This window comes from Lissotriton helveticus, chromosome 6 (assembly GCF_964261635.1).
Source record: "Lissotriton helveticus chromosome 6, aLisHel1.1, whole genome shotgun sequence".
Lineage (NCBI taxonomy): Eukaryota > Metazoa > Chordata > Amphibia > Caudata > Salamandridae > Lissotriton > Lissotriton helveticus.
Window position 1 is genome coordinate 677,260,700 of NC_136067.1, and position 17,766 is coordinate 677,278,465.

The window sequence follows — 17,766 nt, forward strand, 5'->3', positions numbered from 1 at the left end:
CACAGACACGCCATCGAACTTTGGAACCTGCTCGACACAACTTCACCAGACGTCACCTTCCTCACAGAAACCTGGATGAACGCCTCCTCTGCACCAGACATCGCCATCGCCATCCCAGACGGATACAAGATCACCCGGAGGGACCGCGTCAACCAGACTAGAGGAGGCATCGCCATCGTACACAAGAACACCATCCGCATCACGAACGACTCCAGCGACACATTCTCCGCCGCCGAGCACCTCCACTTCCAGATACACACCTACCCAAAGACGGCCCTCAGAGGCACCCTCGTCTACAGACCCCCGGGACCACGCACACAATTCAGCGAAGACATCACGGACTTCATCAGCCCGCACGTCCTCCCCTCCGCTGACTACATCCTCCTAGGGGACCTCAACTTCCACCTGGAGAACAACAAGGACCGCAACACCGCCGCCCTGCTGGACAACCTCGCCAACCTCGGACTCAAGCAACTGGTCAACACCCCCACCCACTACGCCGGCCACACGCTTGATCCCGTCTTCTCATCCAGCAAGCACATCACCTTCAGCCACTCCACCGGACTTCACTGGACCGACCACAGCTGCGTCCACTTCAGCTTCAGAAGAACCACGACCCACCACCACCCGCAACAGGTTCCTCACAGGAGCTGGAGCAAGATCACCGCCGAGCAGCTCACCACGTCCCTCAGCCAGAACCCACCCGCCAGCACAACGGACCCCAAGGGATTAGCCCGCAACTTCACACAGTGGCTGACCGCCTGCGCAGACGACCTCGCGCCACTGAAGAACCCTACCAGCAGACCCAGAAGCAAGAAAGCCACCTGGTTCACCGACGAACTCAAGGACTCCAAGAAGAACTGCCGCACCCTCGAGAAAGCCTGGCTCCTCGACCAGACCACAGACAACATGACCGCCCTCAAACAAGCCACCTGCAAGCACCACCAGCTTATCTGCACCACCAAGAAGAAATCACTGAAGGAACGACTGGACAACAACGCCCACGACAGCAAGGAACTCTTCAGCATCGTCAAGGAGTTCTCCAACCCCAGCACCGGCAACAACGACATCACTCCCTCACAAGACCTCTGCGACTCTCTCGCCTCGTTCTTCCACCGCAAGATCGCCGACATCCACAACAGCTTCGGCACACCATCCACGCACCCAACCACCGAACCAGCGCACCCAACCGCCACCCTCCGCACCTGGACCACGGTGACCACCGAAGACACAGCCCACACGATGAACACCATCCACTCCGGATCTCCAACCGACCCCTGCCCCCACCACGTCTTCAACAAGGCCGACTCCATCATCGCACCCCAACTCCGGGACATCATCAACATCTCCTTCAACACCGCCACCTTCCCGGAGAGCTGGAAGCATGCCGAGCTCAGCGCCCTACTGAAGAAACCAACAGCGGACCCCACCGACCTCAAGAACTTCCACCCCATCCTGCCAAAGTCATCGAGAAGACCGTCAACAGACAGCTTGCCACCTTCCTCGAGACGAACGGATCCCTCGACCCCTCGCAGTCCGGTTTCCGAGCCAACCACAGCACCGAGACCGCCCTCATCGCAGCCACCGACGACATCAGAACCCTGCTCGACAACGGGGAAACAGCGGCCCTCATCCTCCTGGACCTCTCTGCAGCGTTCGACACGGTCTGCCACCGCACCCTAGTTCAACGCCTCAGCAACACAGGTATCCAAGAGAAGGCACTGGAGTGGATCATCTCGTTCCTTGCCGGAAGAACACAGAGAGTCCGCCTCCCCCCCCGTTTCGATCCGAAGCCACCGAAGTCATCTGCGGCGTACCGCCATGATCATCACTCAGCCCCACCCTATTCAACGTCTACATGAGACCTCTTGCAGCCATCGCACGCCAACACAACCTCAACATCATCTCATACGCCGACGACACCCAACTGATCCTCTCCCTCACCAGAGACCCCGCCACCGCCAGAACTAGCCTACACGAAGGGATGAAAGACGTCGACGAGTGGATGAAGAACAGCCGCCTGAAACTGAACTCAGATAAGACGAAGTCCTCATCCTGGGACCATCGCCCTCCGCCTGGGACGACTCCTGGTGGCCCCCCGCCCTGGGCACCACTCCCAAGCCAACAGACCACGCACGCAACCTGGTCTTCATCCTGGACTCCTCCCTCTCGATGACCAGACAAGTCAACGCCGTCTCCTCATCATGCTTCAACACCCTACGCATGCTTCGCAAGATCTTCCGATGGATCCCAACCGAAACCAGGAAGACGGTCACCCAGGCACTCGTCACAAGCCGACTGGACTACGGAAACACCCTCTACGCCGGAACCACAGCCAAGCTACAGAAAAGACTCCAACGCATCCAGAACGCCTCCGCCCGACTCATCCTGGACATCCCCCGACGCAGCCACATCTCCGGCCACCTGAGGGACCTGCACTGGCTCCCCGTCAGCAAGAGAATCACGTTCAGACTCCTCACCCACGCACACAAGTCTCTCCACGACCTGGGCCCCAAGTACCTAAACGACCGCCTGACCTTCTACACGCCCACCCGCCAGCTACGTTCTACAAGCCTCGCCCTCGCCGCCGTACCACGCATCCGAAGAGCCACCGCCGGAGGAAGATCCTTCTCCTACCTGGCGGCCAAGACATGGAACTCCCTCCCCACCCACCTTCGGCTGACCCAGGACCATCTCGCCTTCAGGAGACAACTCAAGACCTGGCTGTTCGAGCAATAGCGGACCCCTTCCCCCAAGCGCCTTGAGACCCTTCCGGGTGAGTAGTGCGCTATACAAATGTTATGATTGATTGATACCCTTTAGGAATCCCAAAAGACTTTGGAAAAAGGATAATTCCCCGAGATATTTTTAACTTTAATCAGGATCCCTGCAAAGTATTTATTTATTTAAGAACGCCCAACAATGGTAGAGTCCGCCCTGGTGGTATCTACCTACCAAGGTGTGGAAAATTGCCTATGATGAAGCATGCCATGATAAGTTGTTGGTGAGGCAATTTTTCCAAAATCGTTGGGAATTCCTGTAGGGTAATCAAAATCTTCTGGTGACCCGGGCATTTTCAGGGTGTTTATTTTATTCCTGAATAAAAGAACAAAGACTTCCCCCATAATAATCTTTTCTAAGTTTACATAGAGGAATTCCTTTGCAACCAAGAATCACCATGCCAAAACAAGTCTCTTAATGGCCTGAATGTTCTGTATTATTTCCTTCCGATCTGTTATGTTGCACTGATCAACCACCCAACCAGGCCCAGAGCTGGTAAATGCAAAATTAACACTAATGATAGATTAAGGAAAGACCACTGGGATGCCTCAAGCGGCCCAGATTTGACGCTACGAGCAGCCCAAGTTGGATGTCTCACACACAGCAGCACACAATGAGAAAATGAGGTGTGTGGAAGGGCCTACCAGCGGGCAGCATTTAGTGTTTGAATGGGAAAATGGGTGTGAGAGGGCTGGGAGTATCTGCCCGTCAAAAGCTGTAATGCACAACTCCTCTTTAGAAATGGTTTAGTCATGGTAATAAGGAATAAGAATGCATGTAGACATAGCGGCTCTACGCAAGAAGGGATCCAGCCCTAAAGCCTCCAATACATCTGCGTCTGCCAAGGTTCATGGCCACTCAACCTCTAGATGAGAATAAAGGTCCTACCTCATGCTTTGCTAAACCTGTCCACACCTAAAACTCATTAGATCTCAAGACTCTATTCACCTTCACTAGTTATGGTAGTAAAGTATACAAGTCTTCTAAAACAGTAAATTGCAAACAATTGCGCATCCCCACAAATAAACATGTGTCAGACCCAAAAGAAACACTTACCTCTGGATTGTGAGACGCCGTTACCATTACCCCAATTGTAGATTTCTGCTGTTTTGACCTCAGGACAGCCAACAGACCCATGCGGTACATGACATGGTCAAGGTATTCTGCTTTTGTACGAAAGCCAGCCGTCCCATACTGAAGCAGCAGCCCTGCAGGCTTAGAGTGCTGCAACGATAGCTGCTCAGCAGATTCAAAATCCATTTCTAGGAAGAAAAGTTACAGTCCATAAACTGATAACTTGAAACTCATGATAAATATTAACCTATGTTACTTTGTAAAAAAGGAAAATGATTAACATTTGTGAAAACATGGCTTTATTTGGCAGCTACCCGAGCCTAGCCATTCAGATAAACCAGCTAATATGCAACATATATTATAAAATGGTACCTACAATGTTTCAGAAATAAACTGTTGTTTCTTTCTGTTATGTTTAACAAATACAAAATTCAACAACGAACACCTAACTCAATTTGCATTTTTTCTTTTAACCTTTAGTAAGCATTGTTCTTGAAGCCACCTGGAAGCCCTTAGTCCAAATATTTAGACTCAGCAAGCAATAGAGTTTATGTATCATGTGGATGCAGAGGAAAAATGGCACAGGACAGCACAAGCCTAAGTCTCCCAATGCCACCATTAATCGTAAAACAAAAGACGCACATCCTCCTCGGTGATGCACATGTAGGGCAGCTGCATTGAGGGCCTGCACTGTAGCAGATGAGAGAGCCATTGGAGTGCGTAGTGGGACCTCGGGCCACCTCACCCCCTTCCCCCCGGCAAAACGGCGGTCGTGAGGAGAGCAGAACCATGAAATGGTATGCAGTCCCGTCCTGATGGGCAGAAGGCGTGAGGACGGCAAAACAGGCCTAGGTGTCACAGTGAGGGCTCAGAAGTCTTGCAGGAGTAAGGAACGGAGACAAAAGTGACAACTTATCAGGAGCCATGAGCAAGTGTGAAGCGGTGATTCCCAGGGTTCAGGAGAAAGCAAGCAAGGCTCGTACCCTCAGGCCATAACCCCCACTCACCAACCTGCTGGCCAACTGAAGTGATCAGAGGCTGCAAGAGTGATAGACTGGGTACCCGCACACTTGAATTATAGCGGCTGACAGTGGGAGGCCGGGGTGGGGAATAGCACCACAAAACTACCAGTGGCATAGTCTCCTATGATGGCCCAAGAGAAAGAAGGCAAAATGGAGCAGTCACACAAGTACTCCTTCAAGAGAGGAGGTGTGGGCTGACACAAGCCAGCTCATCCTGACCAACTGAACAAGGCCACAGAGGTGGGCAAGATCGAGCAGAACACGAGCCATCCCTGAGGAGGTGCTGCAAGCAGTTAAAGGATCCAGAAATGCCCTAGAGAGGAAGATTGATACGATAGCAGCGGCCATCACCATATTATGAGTGAACTTTCAGAAAATCTCTGTGCAGGTGACAACAGAAGACTACACTGGAGCTGAAGATCCAAGTCAACTCCTTAAAAGAACTCAGAGACTGTCAAGGGAACGGTGCGTTGAAATTCACGTGAAAAACCTGGTGAATCCAGAATACTTCTCCTTCTGCTTTATAATTAATTAAACAGGCCAGCCCTGTACAGAGGTTGCCGCCAAAGCCAGAAGCGAGACCCAGGCCCACAGTTGCCCAATATCTAAACCTTAAAGACTGCAACATGGGCCTCAAGGGGGGCCAACAAAGCAAACCCATCCAGTTAAAAAACAAAACAATCATGATATTCCCAGATTACACCCAGGATGTGCAAGTAAAACGGCAGTCCATTGATAAAGGGAAAGCAGATCTATATCAGGCAATACGAAATATGTGATGCACTTTACAGCTAAGCTACGAGTTTCTGGCAGAGGAGAAATCTTGGCTCTTTAGGATACCTGGAAATGCCTAGAGGGTTGTGGGGGAAGACTAGAAACAAGAAACAGCCTGCAACACAAGAGCTGTAACAAAAAGGAGCCTAAGGTGACCAGGCGGGCTGCAATAGGTTCCATTGAACGAAAGGCACAATCTTGACACCGGAGGGCCACACAGACACTAAAAACAATGACAATACCACTGGGGTCAGAGGCCAAAAGCCTTAAAATAACTAGATGAATTGTGAATGGGCTAGGCTAGGCCAACGGTTCGTAACCTTTTGGCTTCTGTGGATCCCAGTGAATTATTACTGGAATGCAGGACCCTCACTGACTCATTAGTAGCCAGGGAACTCGACCTAAGCAATTTCTACGATTTGAACCTCAAAATAGACAAAAGTTCAAAAAACAAGTATACAATAAACAAATGCTCGGATATTGAAAAATGTTATTAATTCACAATGAAATACAGAAAAAGTTTTCAATTTTGTACTTTTGCTTCTTTAGTTGTATATACTTTATTCATTTGAATTCATTAATTGTATTATTATTTAGTGCTGTAAAACAGTTGTGGACGCCCTGAGTGGGCCTCGCCAACCTCCAGGGGTCCTTGGACTACAGGTTATGAACCACTGGGCTAGGCCATAATTTGAAGAGGGCAGTAGCAGTGAAATTCCTGATCAGACTTAGCCCATATCTTGTATTCCTGAATAAGACCCACTTAATAAGCAATAACTGTGTGTTCATGGGCAGGGGGAAATACAAGACCTTGGCTCACGTCTGCTCCTTTTATCAATATGTCCAATTCGGAGAGATCTGGTTAGACGTTATGTAACTTCAAGTGTGAAATGGAATGGAGAGAAGATTATGGTGATATTTGTATACTTTCCGATCGGGCCGACGTTGGCTATTTGGAAACACTGTGAAACTTTATAGTCAAGTCCCCTCACACCCTTGTGATTTTACAGAGGCGATCTGAACCTAACAATGCAGGGGGAGCTAGACAGAATCACCACAACCAATCAGCCGTGCAGAGAAGACAGGTATCTACACAATTTCTTGAGGGCAATGGGGTTGACTGACATATGGAGGGAGGCTCACATCAACACTCATATGTTTCTAACCACATGAAGTCTCTCACTAGACAAGATTAAATCCTCGTGCCATCAGCAGAAGGAATATGGACACACAAGTCTTACAGGAGGAATATCGGACCACTCCCCACTATACACTAAGGTGGGGGATCAAGAGAGCTGGGAAATCGACGGACTAGAGACCAAATAATTGGGTTTAAAAGAACAGGGAGATTAGAAAGTATCTGATGCAATAGACAGATCTCTCCTTCCAGGAAAATTAGGGATTTGTGGATTCAGGAGTGGTGGTGTGAGAGGCCAGCAAAATTGTAATTCGAAGATAGCTCATATCTACTCTAGTGGATAAACAAAGAGAGAGGAAAAATGAAGTGTGTGAACTGGAATGAATACAGCTTAACTACAAATGGAGCAATTACAGCAGCCAAAGGCAACCCTGTTTAACAAGACAGTGTTTATTAAGGACACCCATGGGCAGATGGTGGAGGAAAAGGCAAGGGCACTACTCTGGGTGAAACAGCACAGGCTATATGAGGTCAGTATTAAAGCAGGGAAGCAGTTGGCTTGGGTAGCGAAGCAGAGGGAGAACCAGAAATGAGTTAGAAGGTGTCAAAATAGGCTCAGGCAAGGTGGTAAACTCTTCTGATGCAATTGCACCGATATTTGTGGAGTATTATGAACAACTATAACAATCTAGAATGAGGCATTCTCTCACAGACCTGGGAACTTCCTAACAGACATCCCAATTGTTTTCATAACCTGAGAAGATAGGGAACAGTTCAACCAAAAAATAAAGTTGGAAGAAAATATATAAGACATAAAGCAACTTAAGAGTGGGAAACCCCTAGGATCTAATGACCTACTTAAATGTCTATGTAGTAAGCTGGGGAACCCAATAAACCTGAATTCTAAGGTTTTTAAGGCCTTTCAGGTTTTCAACGTGTCCGATTGTGTACATTTACAAGCTATTTCAAACACCTTACTTGGCCAGAAATGGAAATAAGATGCATAGTAATGAACAAACCAAGTGCTGATGAAGGCTGACAGACTAAATGTGTGTGTCACAACAGATGAACACGTCCAATACAAAGCCTTGGGTACTAAGCACAAAGACTGGAGCATCACCAGTTCCATTCTGTTCCTACACAGGCAGCAGGCATATCATACTGTTTTTTTTTGCTCCAAATAGCAGCCAGTTTTGAAACAGATGCAGACTGGAGATTAGGCTCTTAGATGAGCTAAAGTAGAAGGCAATAAAATAATCCAAACATAATGTAAGGGATACAGAAAGAGGCCCCGATGATTCAGGCAGACTAGGGTAAGAAATGCACAGCATGGGCATCATGCAGTCTATGGTTACCAATCGAGTATGCCACTACCGGCCCCAGGGCAAGTCAAGTACCTACTCATGTCAGAGGCCCGCCTAGGCCTCGGCTTGCACGGCAGATTAGTGTGATGCCATTGCTAAACACCCAAAAGTCAAGATACAAGATGCAGTTGGGCGACAAGGGAAGGGGGCAAGTCGATATACCATGTAGGAACATTCCTGTCCCAACAATCAGTTAGCCTAATCACATTCTATTACCTGGTGAAGTGAAAGGAATAAGCATATCCTTGCACGTGTGATTACTGCACCACGAAAATTATTCTGTGGAGCATTACCTTTCCCACCGCAATGTATTTTCCGGTAAAACAAATTATAATAATAATTAGGAAGCAACAAGGCTAATATAATAGCATGTGAACTTAGAGCCCTCACTGAAACCCTGTCAATATCTGCAAAATTCTGTTTAACTATTAAATAAGTTGCTAGAACATATTGAGGCAATATTTCTGAATAAATAGCAGGGTAGAAACTGGAAGGTGAATCCATTATATTTACACGAGTGCAGCAAGTGAAAGCAGTCCCCCAAACTTTCATGCAGAGCATGTGGTTGCAGAGGTGAGTGGTGCTAAGCAGTGCCAACAGTAAATGTGGCTATCAAAGATTACAGGGACAATGGAAGAGCAAAGCTTTACTAGCAGCAAGATCTCCCAGTTTGTTGGGGGTAGGTGGAGCCTGTTGGCTTGTTGGGGGTTGAGGGGGGGAGAGAGAGAGGCTATGGGATATCAATAGGCTGAGTAGGAGTTGAGCTCACTCTCAGTCCATGACTATTTGCTAACTTTTGCATTGAGAGGTTTAATTGACAAGCCCCACGCCTGTGTAAGACATTGGAGGACCATGTGGCGCGACAAACAAATATGCAATGTTACATCGCATGCGGTACAATGCATGTGATTGCAACGCATACCATTACATCGAAAGTCGTTTCTACGAATTGCTGTAGGGGGCGCACTGGACTTAGGAATAGTAAAATTAACTATTCCAACTCCAGCCTGTGCAACAGTAGGGAAGGTGATAGAATAGTAAGTTATACTATTCCTTAGTTTAGAGCGACCCCTACAGCAAGTCGTAGAAACAACTTGTGTTGTAAAGGTTAGCTTTGTAACAACGCGGTCATTGTAACAACTGTGTTGTTATTGCATGTGTTGTACCGCTGCTTCCCGCGAGTAAGCCATAGTGCACAAACTAGTCCTCTCCTATGTAGAACAATTCCCACCACACATACCCAACCCCAGAAGCAGTGTTGTTTATGCAAAAATACAACAAAACCTTTTCATTTGTAACCCAAGATATACCATTCAAGTTATCTACATTTGAGACAATCGGGAGTTGCAACCTTCAAAACACAGTGGAGAAGGCTCAATACATTTCATTCATTTAGTTATTGCTACAGACAATTAAACAAACCTGGGGCCAGAATGATACCTATGAAACATTGAATTTACTGCAAAAGAAAAAATTACAACAATATATTGAGCAGATGGCGGCCTTTTAAAGAATTTCCAGAGCAGGAAAATGGGATGTGATGGAGTGTAGATTATTTTTGCAGAAAACATTCCCCACACATCCTTTACAACACAGTGTGTAAAATATTTACATAACGTGTGATTTTTTAAAGGCTTAGGTGCAGTTAAAAGGTGGTAAGGGTAGTTTTAAGGTTTAGTGGAGGGAAAAGTTAAATGGAGGTAAGGGTAATTTTAGGGTGTAGGTGAGGGTAGAGGTAAAATGTGGTAAGGGTGACTTTAGAGATTAAGGGTGGGCAGAGAAAAGACTCCTTTTAGGGTTCAGGAGAGGGTGAGGGTAAAGGGAGAAAAGTGAGATTTTAAGGTTTTGTGTAGGGTAGAGCTAAAGGGAGGGAAGTGTTAAACAAGCATTTGCAATGCAAGAGGGCTCGCATTAGGAAAGTTTGAGCTATTGGTATTGTAAATGACAAATTTTGTATTTATGTGTTGGTTTTGAAAATAGCTAAAATAATAGATTTTAACTTTTGCAAATGTGACACCTATAGCATTTGTAATGCAATATGTGTTTTTTTATATATATATATTTATTTTTTTTGTCCTCATTCGCCTTTAACCCTCTTGAGTAAAAAAAAGAAACCAACCACCATTCGTAACCTTACTGAATGAGTTCAGGAGTCTTTGGCATTGTATTAACTCAAACAAGGGTACGTTTAATAGGCGGGAGGAATGTCAAGGGGTGAGGTTAGGTTTTTTACTCCAACTCGGTCTTTACAGACCTGACGGACCATATCGGTGACCCGGGAGACCAAAGCAGTATTCCAAGGAGTAATCAAGAAGAGGCATAATCATAGGACCCGGATCTCTATCTCCACTGTATCAGTAAGTCCCAAAGCGCACTCTTTTTCTTACTGCAGGATCTAGCCATGTCCATCTTGGATACTTCATATAGAGAGGACAGCCGTTCTGAGTGGGTTGGTGCAACTGGATCCACCCAATGCTTGCATAATTGTCTCCTAGCCATTAGGATTGCATAGAAAAGTTGAGATCTGGTGGGACCTGTGATGTAGTCATTAAGGCCGAAGATGATTAGAGGCAAACTAATATCCAGTGATACTTTCAAGATGGACTCAAGAGTCTTTCACATTTTCCCAGAAGGGCCGAATGGAAGGACAGTCCTTAAACATATGAACGTCTGATGCTTCAGGCATCCCACATTTTTTTACAGACTTTCCCTTTCTGAAATTTCGATAACTTGAGAGGGGAAAGATAAGCTCTATGAACCGTAAACAGATGATTCCGCTTCAACCAAGCAGGTTTAACTATTCTATACAGGATACTAAATGAGTCCACCCAAACAAGATAACACTGAATATCCATCTGCTCTTCCCATAGCTCATCAGCGAGTTTAAAGACGCCATCCATTTCCTCCTCAATTGCCCACTACCATACTGAAACCTCCTTTTTACCCGCCGGTCTCGCCACTAACTGTTCTTCCAGTTTACTGACCTTCCCAAAGGATGTATTATGCCTCGTCTGGGCCTGGGCCCAGCTTTTCATCTGGATGTACTTAAATCTGGAAAGGCCAGTCCCCACTCTCTCACGTAGATCTTCCAAGGAGAGTAAAGAACCACCATTCAACAACTCTCCCCACACTGTGATCCCAGAATCTCTCACTGGTTTAGTCAAACTATCCTGGAAGCATACGGGTGTGCCTGGGGAGTGACACAATGGCGCTAGTTTTGAAAAGTAGTTAAGCCCCACTTTGCTTCTTATTATGGTCCAGTTTTTTACCATCGAGTGGAGAACCTTTAATTTGATTTTTTTTTTTAAATGTGGTCTCCGAAGTGAAACATAAAACCTTCCTCAGGTAACCCTGCCCCCCTTAACATAGCCCGAAACATCTCTCCTCCCTCTGTACTGGTGGGCATTTTCAACAGCATTCTTGAATGTGAGAGCTGAAATGCGCAGGCATAATATTGCAAATCGGGCAGCGCCAATCCTCCCTTATCCCTCTTCCGCCTAAGCTTCTTCCATGCCAACCTGGTAGCTCTATACTTCCAGATAGAAAAATGTCAACGAGAATTACATTCTTTTATCTGATACTTATCAAAAGACAGCGGGATGGTATTAAAAAGAAATGTGAGCTTAGGCAAGATTGACATTTTTACTAAATTGATCCTCCCCAAGATGGATAGGGGGGTGAGCCCACGATTTCATCTGCTTTTGACAGTCTTTAAAGACTCGATCAAGATTATATTCTGGAATTTTGCCTACCTCCTGTATAATTCTAATCCCCAGATATCGCATGGTAGACCCGACTTGGAGTTGTGTGTCTCTTATATTCCATGCCATTATTTCGGTTTTGCTAGCATTAATTTCATAACCCGAAACTTGGCCAAATTCCTCCGCACGTTTATTGACTGTAGAAAAAGCTGAATCCAGGTCGGCTGTTAGAATGAGGATATCATCTGCGTACAGGGCCACCCTCCTCTCCCACTCTCCAAATTTAAAAGAAGTGATGTTATGATCTTCCCTAAGTACCTGTGCAAATGGTTCGATGTACAAGTTGAAGAGCAGCGGGGAGAGAGGGCAGCCCTGTCTCGTACCCCTGGTGATCTTAAATATATCTGTCAGGGTTCCATTCACTAGTAATCTTGCTGTCGCGGCCTTGTATATCAGTTTTATGAAACGGCAACATTTTTCTCCCAGATTAAATTTCCTCATTACCTCAGACAGGTATCCCCAATTTACCCTATCAAAGGCCTTGGTTGCGTCTAGGGTTAAAACAGCCAATGGGAGTGTAAAAGTAGAGGCAATATCAATTGCTCCTACCAAATCATAGGTAAGATCCGCTAATTGGTGCCCTTTAACAAAGCCCTTTTGATCTAGGTGGAGAATATTATCAGCCACCCCCCACAACCTATTTGACAAGATTGCAGCGAAAAATTTATAGACATTATTAAGGAGTGAGATTGGTCGATAGGACCCACAGATAGATGGGTCTTAAATGGGTTTCAAAATCAGTACAACTGTAGCCTCACTCCATGAACAAGGGGGGTTTTCTCCCTTCAAAAGTATGTTGTTATAAACTTTAACAAGTACTGGGATAATGATCTCTTTAAAAGACCGATATAGCTCCCCATGAAGCCTATCTGGGCCAGCCGCCTTCCCTCTTTTGAACTGGTCGATGACCCTTCTTACTTCCTCTTCTGTTATTTCCTGTTTCAGATCTGATTTTTGATCAATCTGTGAGGGTAGGTAGGATGACCTTCTCCAACCACCTTTTCCTTTTATCGCTATCATCGATGATAGATTCATTGTATATATCTTGGAAAAAGTCACGGAAAGCCAGACCAATATCTAGATTAGAGGAGCGAGGTGATAGCTCATCTTCTACTTTAATCTTCTACTTTAATCTCTTTTATGTGATTACGCACCTGATCTGATTTTACTTTCCAGGCAAGTAATTTACCTGCCCCTTCTCCAAATTCAAAATGGGAAATTTTACTTGCTTCCCATCTACGAGTTATTCTCTCTTGGAGAATACACTCCAACTGTTTTTAAGCAAGTCTAGTTTGTCCAGATCCTCCTTCAGATCGATTCCTGTTTGAGTATTCAATTTATGCTCAATTTCCTTCATTTCTGCTTCTAAGCCCATGGTTGCTTCCCTAAATTTCCGTTTTCTAAAGGCTGCTCTATTGGTAATGCATCCTCTCCAGAAAGCTTTCAGAGTGTCCCAGACCACAAAAATATTGGCTGTATCTAAATTCACATCAAGGAAATGTTTAGTCTCTGAGAGGAAAAAAATGATTTCATCTTCCTCAAGCAAAATGGTTTGATCGAAGGACCAGGATCTAGTATGCTGTTGGTGTATGAAAACTAAGCTTAAAAAAATTGCAGAATGGTCAGAGAGATGTGACGACAGATATTCAATACCCTTAACTCGATCTTTAAGATAATAGCTAATCAAGGCGTAGTCGATTCTAGACTTATGTTTATATTTCAAATTTCTGAACGAAATTCCCAATTGATCTCCCGCCCGTTCCCTCCATATATCAGATAGACCCTTCTGGTCCATGATTGTCAAGAGCAGCTGCCGAGATTTAGAGGGGACTGCTGCCCTGGAATTTGGCGATTTGTCCAACTTAGGATTCAACACTATGTTGAAATCGCCTACCCAAATTACAGGATCTGGGAAGTCGATAAGATGGCAACGAATGATTTTTAGACATGAGACATCATCCTGATTCGGACCATAGTATCCCACTAAAGAGAGAAATATACCTCCTAAAGAGATCCTCAGAATAAGCCATCTACCACTATGGTCTTCCCTATATTCCAATATTTGGGCCTTGGCTTGTTTTTTAAATAAGAACACCACCCCTATGATCAGTGCAGATATAAACATCCACCCATTTCTGATTTTTTAACATTTCTTTTGTCTCAGTTTTAGGAAGATGGGTTTCCTGGATGACAATGACCTGCGCCGGAGTCTCTTAGATATTGTAGAATTCTGGCTCTTCTACCCTTCGTGCGCAGGCCATTGACATTCCAGGTCAAAATCTGCAGAGAGGTCATGATATTTCTTCCTTTACTTCGACAGGTGTCCCACTGACCTTTCAGCCCCCACAACCTGGTCCTAGCCTTTCCCGAGCCCAAACGGCCTCATAGACTCCATCTCTGAGATCACTCCTGAGCTTTGGCATACGTAGTACTGGCAGGGTCTTGGTGAATGAGGAATTTTTACCCTTGCCCCCTCTGTGCACCCCCCACCCTTTGGGAAACCCTTCCCTTTTTACTCTGGTCTGGTGAATGACCAGGTTTACGTCCTGCAGCCTCTCTCCCCACCCCTTTCCCCTGTGTTGTGTTGTGTCTGTGCCGTTGTGTTTAAAAAAAAAAATACAAAAATACAAAACAAAGAGCCAACCAACCTCATTGTGCATTAATGTGTACTTTCTCTATAAAAAACATTTTTTTCTTTTTTTTTCTCTTCTTTCCCTTTCCTTAACCCCAAATCCGTTTTTTATTGTTTCCTGTCCTTCCCTTTTTTTTCACTTTTCACTTTTTTTTTCTTCCTTTCTTTCGCTTTCCCCCCTTTCTACTCTCCATATGGCATAATACTCAGCTTACAAAACATCAATCCATTTTAACGTATGCCTTCCAATATTTGATTTTTTTACCCAAATGCCATTCCTGAGACATACAAAACAGATTAGGGAATTGGAAAGGGATTAAAGGAAAGGATTCAAGAAGCCTTGATCTCCACATAGTCAGCCCTCAGAACAGAACAACCCTACCATACCCTAATCATTCCTTCCCAGGAGATACATTGCTTAGGGATTCTAGTAGCTCGTCTGCCTCATATGGAGATCTGATGTTATACATCTTGTTATTGAACATTATTTTTAGAAAAGCGGGAAGTTTCAATTGAACTGTAGCACCGACTTTCCTAAATTTGTCCATCCTTTCACCCAGTTCCCACTGGCGCTCTAGTGTAACTTTAGATAGGTCCGAACGCACCTCAAAAGAAAAGTAAGAACCTCTTAAAGATTTGGCCTTCAGAGCCAAATTCAAGATCTTCTCCTTAACCGCATAGGTAAGGAAATTGATAAGGATCTTACTAGGTTTAGGTCTACTAGGATTGAGGCGAAAAGGGTCTCTGTGCATTCTCTGTATATCCTTCTCCAGAAAGCCCACCGACTCCTCGAGATTTAAAGAATCCTTAAGCAGTGCAACGACAAAGGTCTTTTTTTTTTTTTTTTTTTTAATCTCTTTATTAGCATCAGATTGGTCCGTGCACGCATACAATCACATAGCAAACTGATTACAATGAAAACTCGAGCGGTCATTATACAAAATAAGTATTTGGAGGACGTGACCAATAATATTACAGGTATTGCAAAACATTCTAAAACTCACATTTTCCTTATTTTCAGTTCTTAATGAAAATCGCACGTGTGGGATGTTAATGCAAAGAGATATAACCACCTTCAAACATAACGAAAATGAACATGCCTTCGTGATAGAGAGAGCGACAAGCAACACAGCAAGTATGAGCAAGGTGGGGGCAGCACTGGCATAGGCAGACGAGGACTGATGGAATAACAAATGAAAAGACGTGGGACGACAAAGGTCTTAATGTCTGCCCCTTCCTTACCCTCAGGAATCTTCAAAAGACGTAGGTTATTTCTACGAGAATTATTTTCGAGTGTCTCCAATCTATCCCGTAGGCGTCTCCATCTCTGCGTAGTCTGAATTTTTTTCTCTGCTGACCCCAGATTTGCCTTAAGCTCGTCAACCGACTTCTCCAAGAATTCAGTCCTTAAATTTAGTAAGTCCACATTTTTTCCAGGATTTCACATACCGCTCTAATCTCGGTCTGGTTGTCTGCTGACACTGCAAAAGCTTGCTTTATGTCTTCTTTTAAGGAAGCAAATAGCACTTCTATCGAGCTCCCAGCTGAACTCTCTACTCCCCCTCTTTCGGTCTGTCCCTGTTGCTTAGTCGGCTGTTCCAGAGTTGTCTCAAAGACTTCCGAGGGCCTAGGTGCTAAGGGTAGTGCGGAGGGTGACGTAGAGATTTCAGGAGTGATGGAACTGGTGTTCGTGGGCTTGGTCATACTAATGGAGATTTCGGGCGACTCTTTATATTCCATAGTGGCAGCGTTTTTAACAGGAGTGATAGGGCCTTGCAGTCAGGGGGCCCCCTCCTGTTTTGAGATAGTCAGGATCTGAGGCTGTACCCTAAAGAATGAGCGTAGAGATGGTGTGACTAACAGTGTTATTTTTGGTAGATCCTTTGGTAGAGCCTTTATTTCTAACTCCCTTTATACTCCTTCCCTTCACCTGGTAATTCTGGATGGCAGTGGTGTGAACAGAGGAAGTTTCCCCTTTAGCTGTTCCTTCCTGATGTTGAACCCCCGATATCTCTTTTGTCTTGGTTATATCTTTAGGGCTGTACCGCTCTTTATCCTGCCCCTCAAGAGTACCTGACTGTGCAGCTTGTCTGGGTGTGCACTTCCCTGCTTCCCCCTCCTCTTACCACCTTTCTTACTAACACTGATACTTAATATGGGGGGGGCCTGACTATCGCCAGTTCCAGCACTACAATTCGAGACCCCTCTTGTAAAGAGGGGATCTCGCTCTTACCTGCTCCACCACCTCCGCCGCCGCCGTTACACTCCTCGTTGTCCTCAGTGCAGCTTGCCTCTCCACGGCCACTCGAGGGAAGAAAGCGCCGATGCCACCACCTGTGCTTGTTCTAGCTCTGCCGCTGTTCACCCGGAGGAGACCGCGGGCCGCAGCTCTGCAACCGCGTCTCAGCTCCAGGGCGGCTCCGGACCAACGCGGCAAGAGGAGCAGACGCGGGGCACATAGGGACTCCTCGGAGACGCCAACACACATCGGGAAGGACTCCTCAAGGGAACTACATCAGGTGAAAGAAGGTGAGGCGGAACTTCCAGGCTCAGCACACATCGAGAACGTCTCCAAACCAGGGGAGGGAGAGCGCTAGCATAGGACGTGCGCTACCGCTCAGCTAGCGTGCGCCATGTTTCCCCAACCTGAGCCCAGAGATTCTGTTCTGCCAATCACAGTCTAATCTCGTAATGCAATATGTGTTGTATTTACGTGACTTAGCTGTATTGATATTACAAATAACAATGGCTTTTATTTTATGTTAATAATTAATACTTAAATAAAAGTTATTGTAATTTATAATGGCAATAGCTTAAACTTTTGTAAATAACTGTTGTGAAGATTATGTTCAGTGTATTAAATCCAAGAACAGAAGTGAAATATTAACTTTTTTTGTGACATTTGTAATAAAGCTTGAAACATTGAGAGAACATATTTGAACCAGTTGTTGTTCAATGGTTGCACAGGTTGATGCTGTGGTGGCACTGAGTGATGTTGTGGTGGCGAACGAGGGATGCTGTGGCGTTCAGTGATGTTGTGGTGCCCCCGAGTGATGCTGTGGTGGTGCTGAGTGATGCTGTATGCTATGCTATGTTTTACTATCCTATGTTTTGTTATGCTATGCTATGTTTTGATTTGTTATGCTATGCTGTGTTTTGTTATGCTATGCTATGTTTTGCTATGCTGTGTTTTGTTATGCTATGCTATGCTATGCTTTGT

The 17,766-nt window shown here is 45.5% G+C and overlaps 1 protein-coding gene across 5 annotated transcripts in view; it reads right to left on the reverse strand.

The window, feature by feature from the left end:
- The window catches only part of PGM3 (phosphoglucomutase 3), a 292,467-nt gene that overhangs the window by 259,963 nt on the left and 14,738 nt on the right, over positions 1-17,766 (reverse strand). For all 5 annotated transcript variants that reach the window (XM_078648137.1, XM_078648134.1, XM_078648136.1 and 2 more), the window contains exon 2: positions 3,838-4,043. In XM_078648137.1, coding sequence (XP_078504263.1) covers positions 3,838-4,041 — 204 coding nt within the window. In that variant the 5' untranslated portion in view covers positions 4,042-4,043. The remainder of the gene's footprint in view (positions 1-3,837; positions 4,044-17,766) is intronic.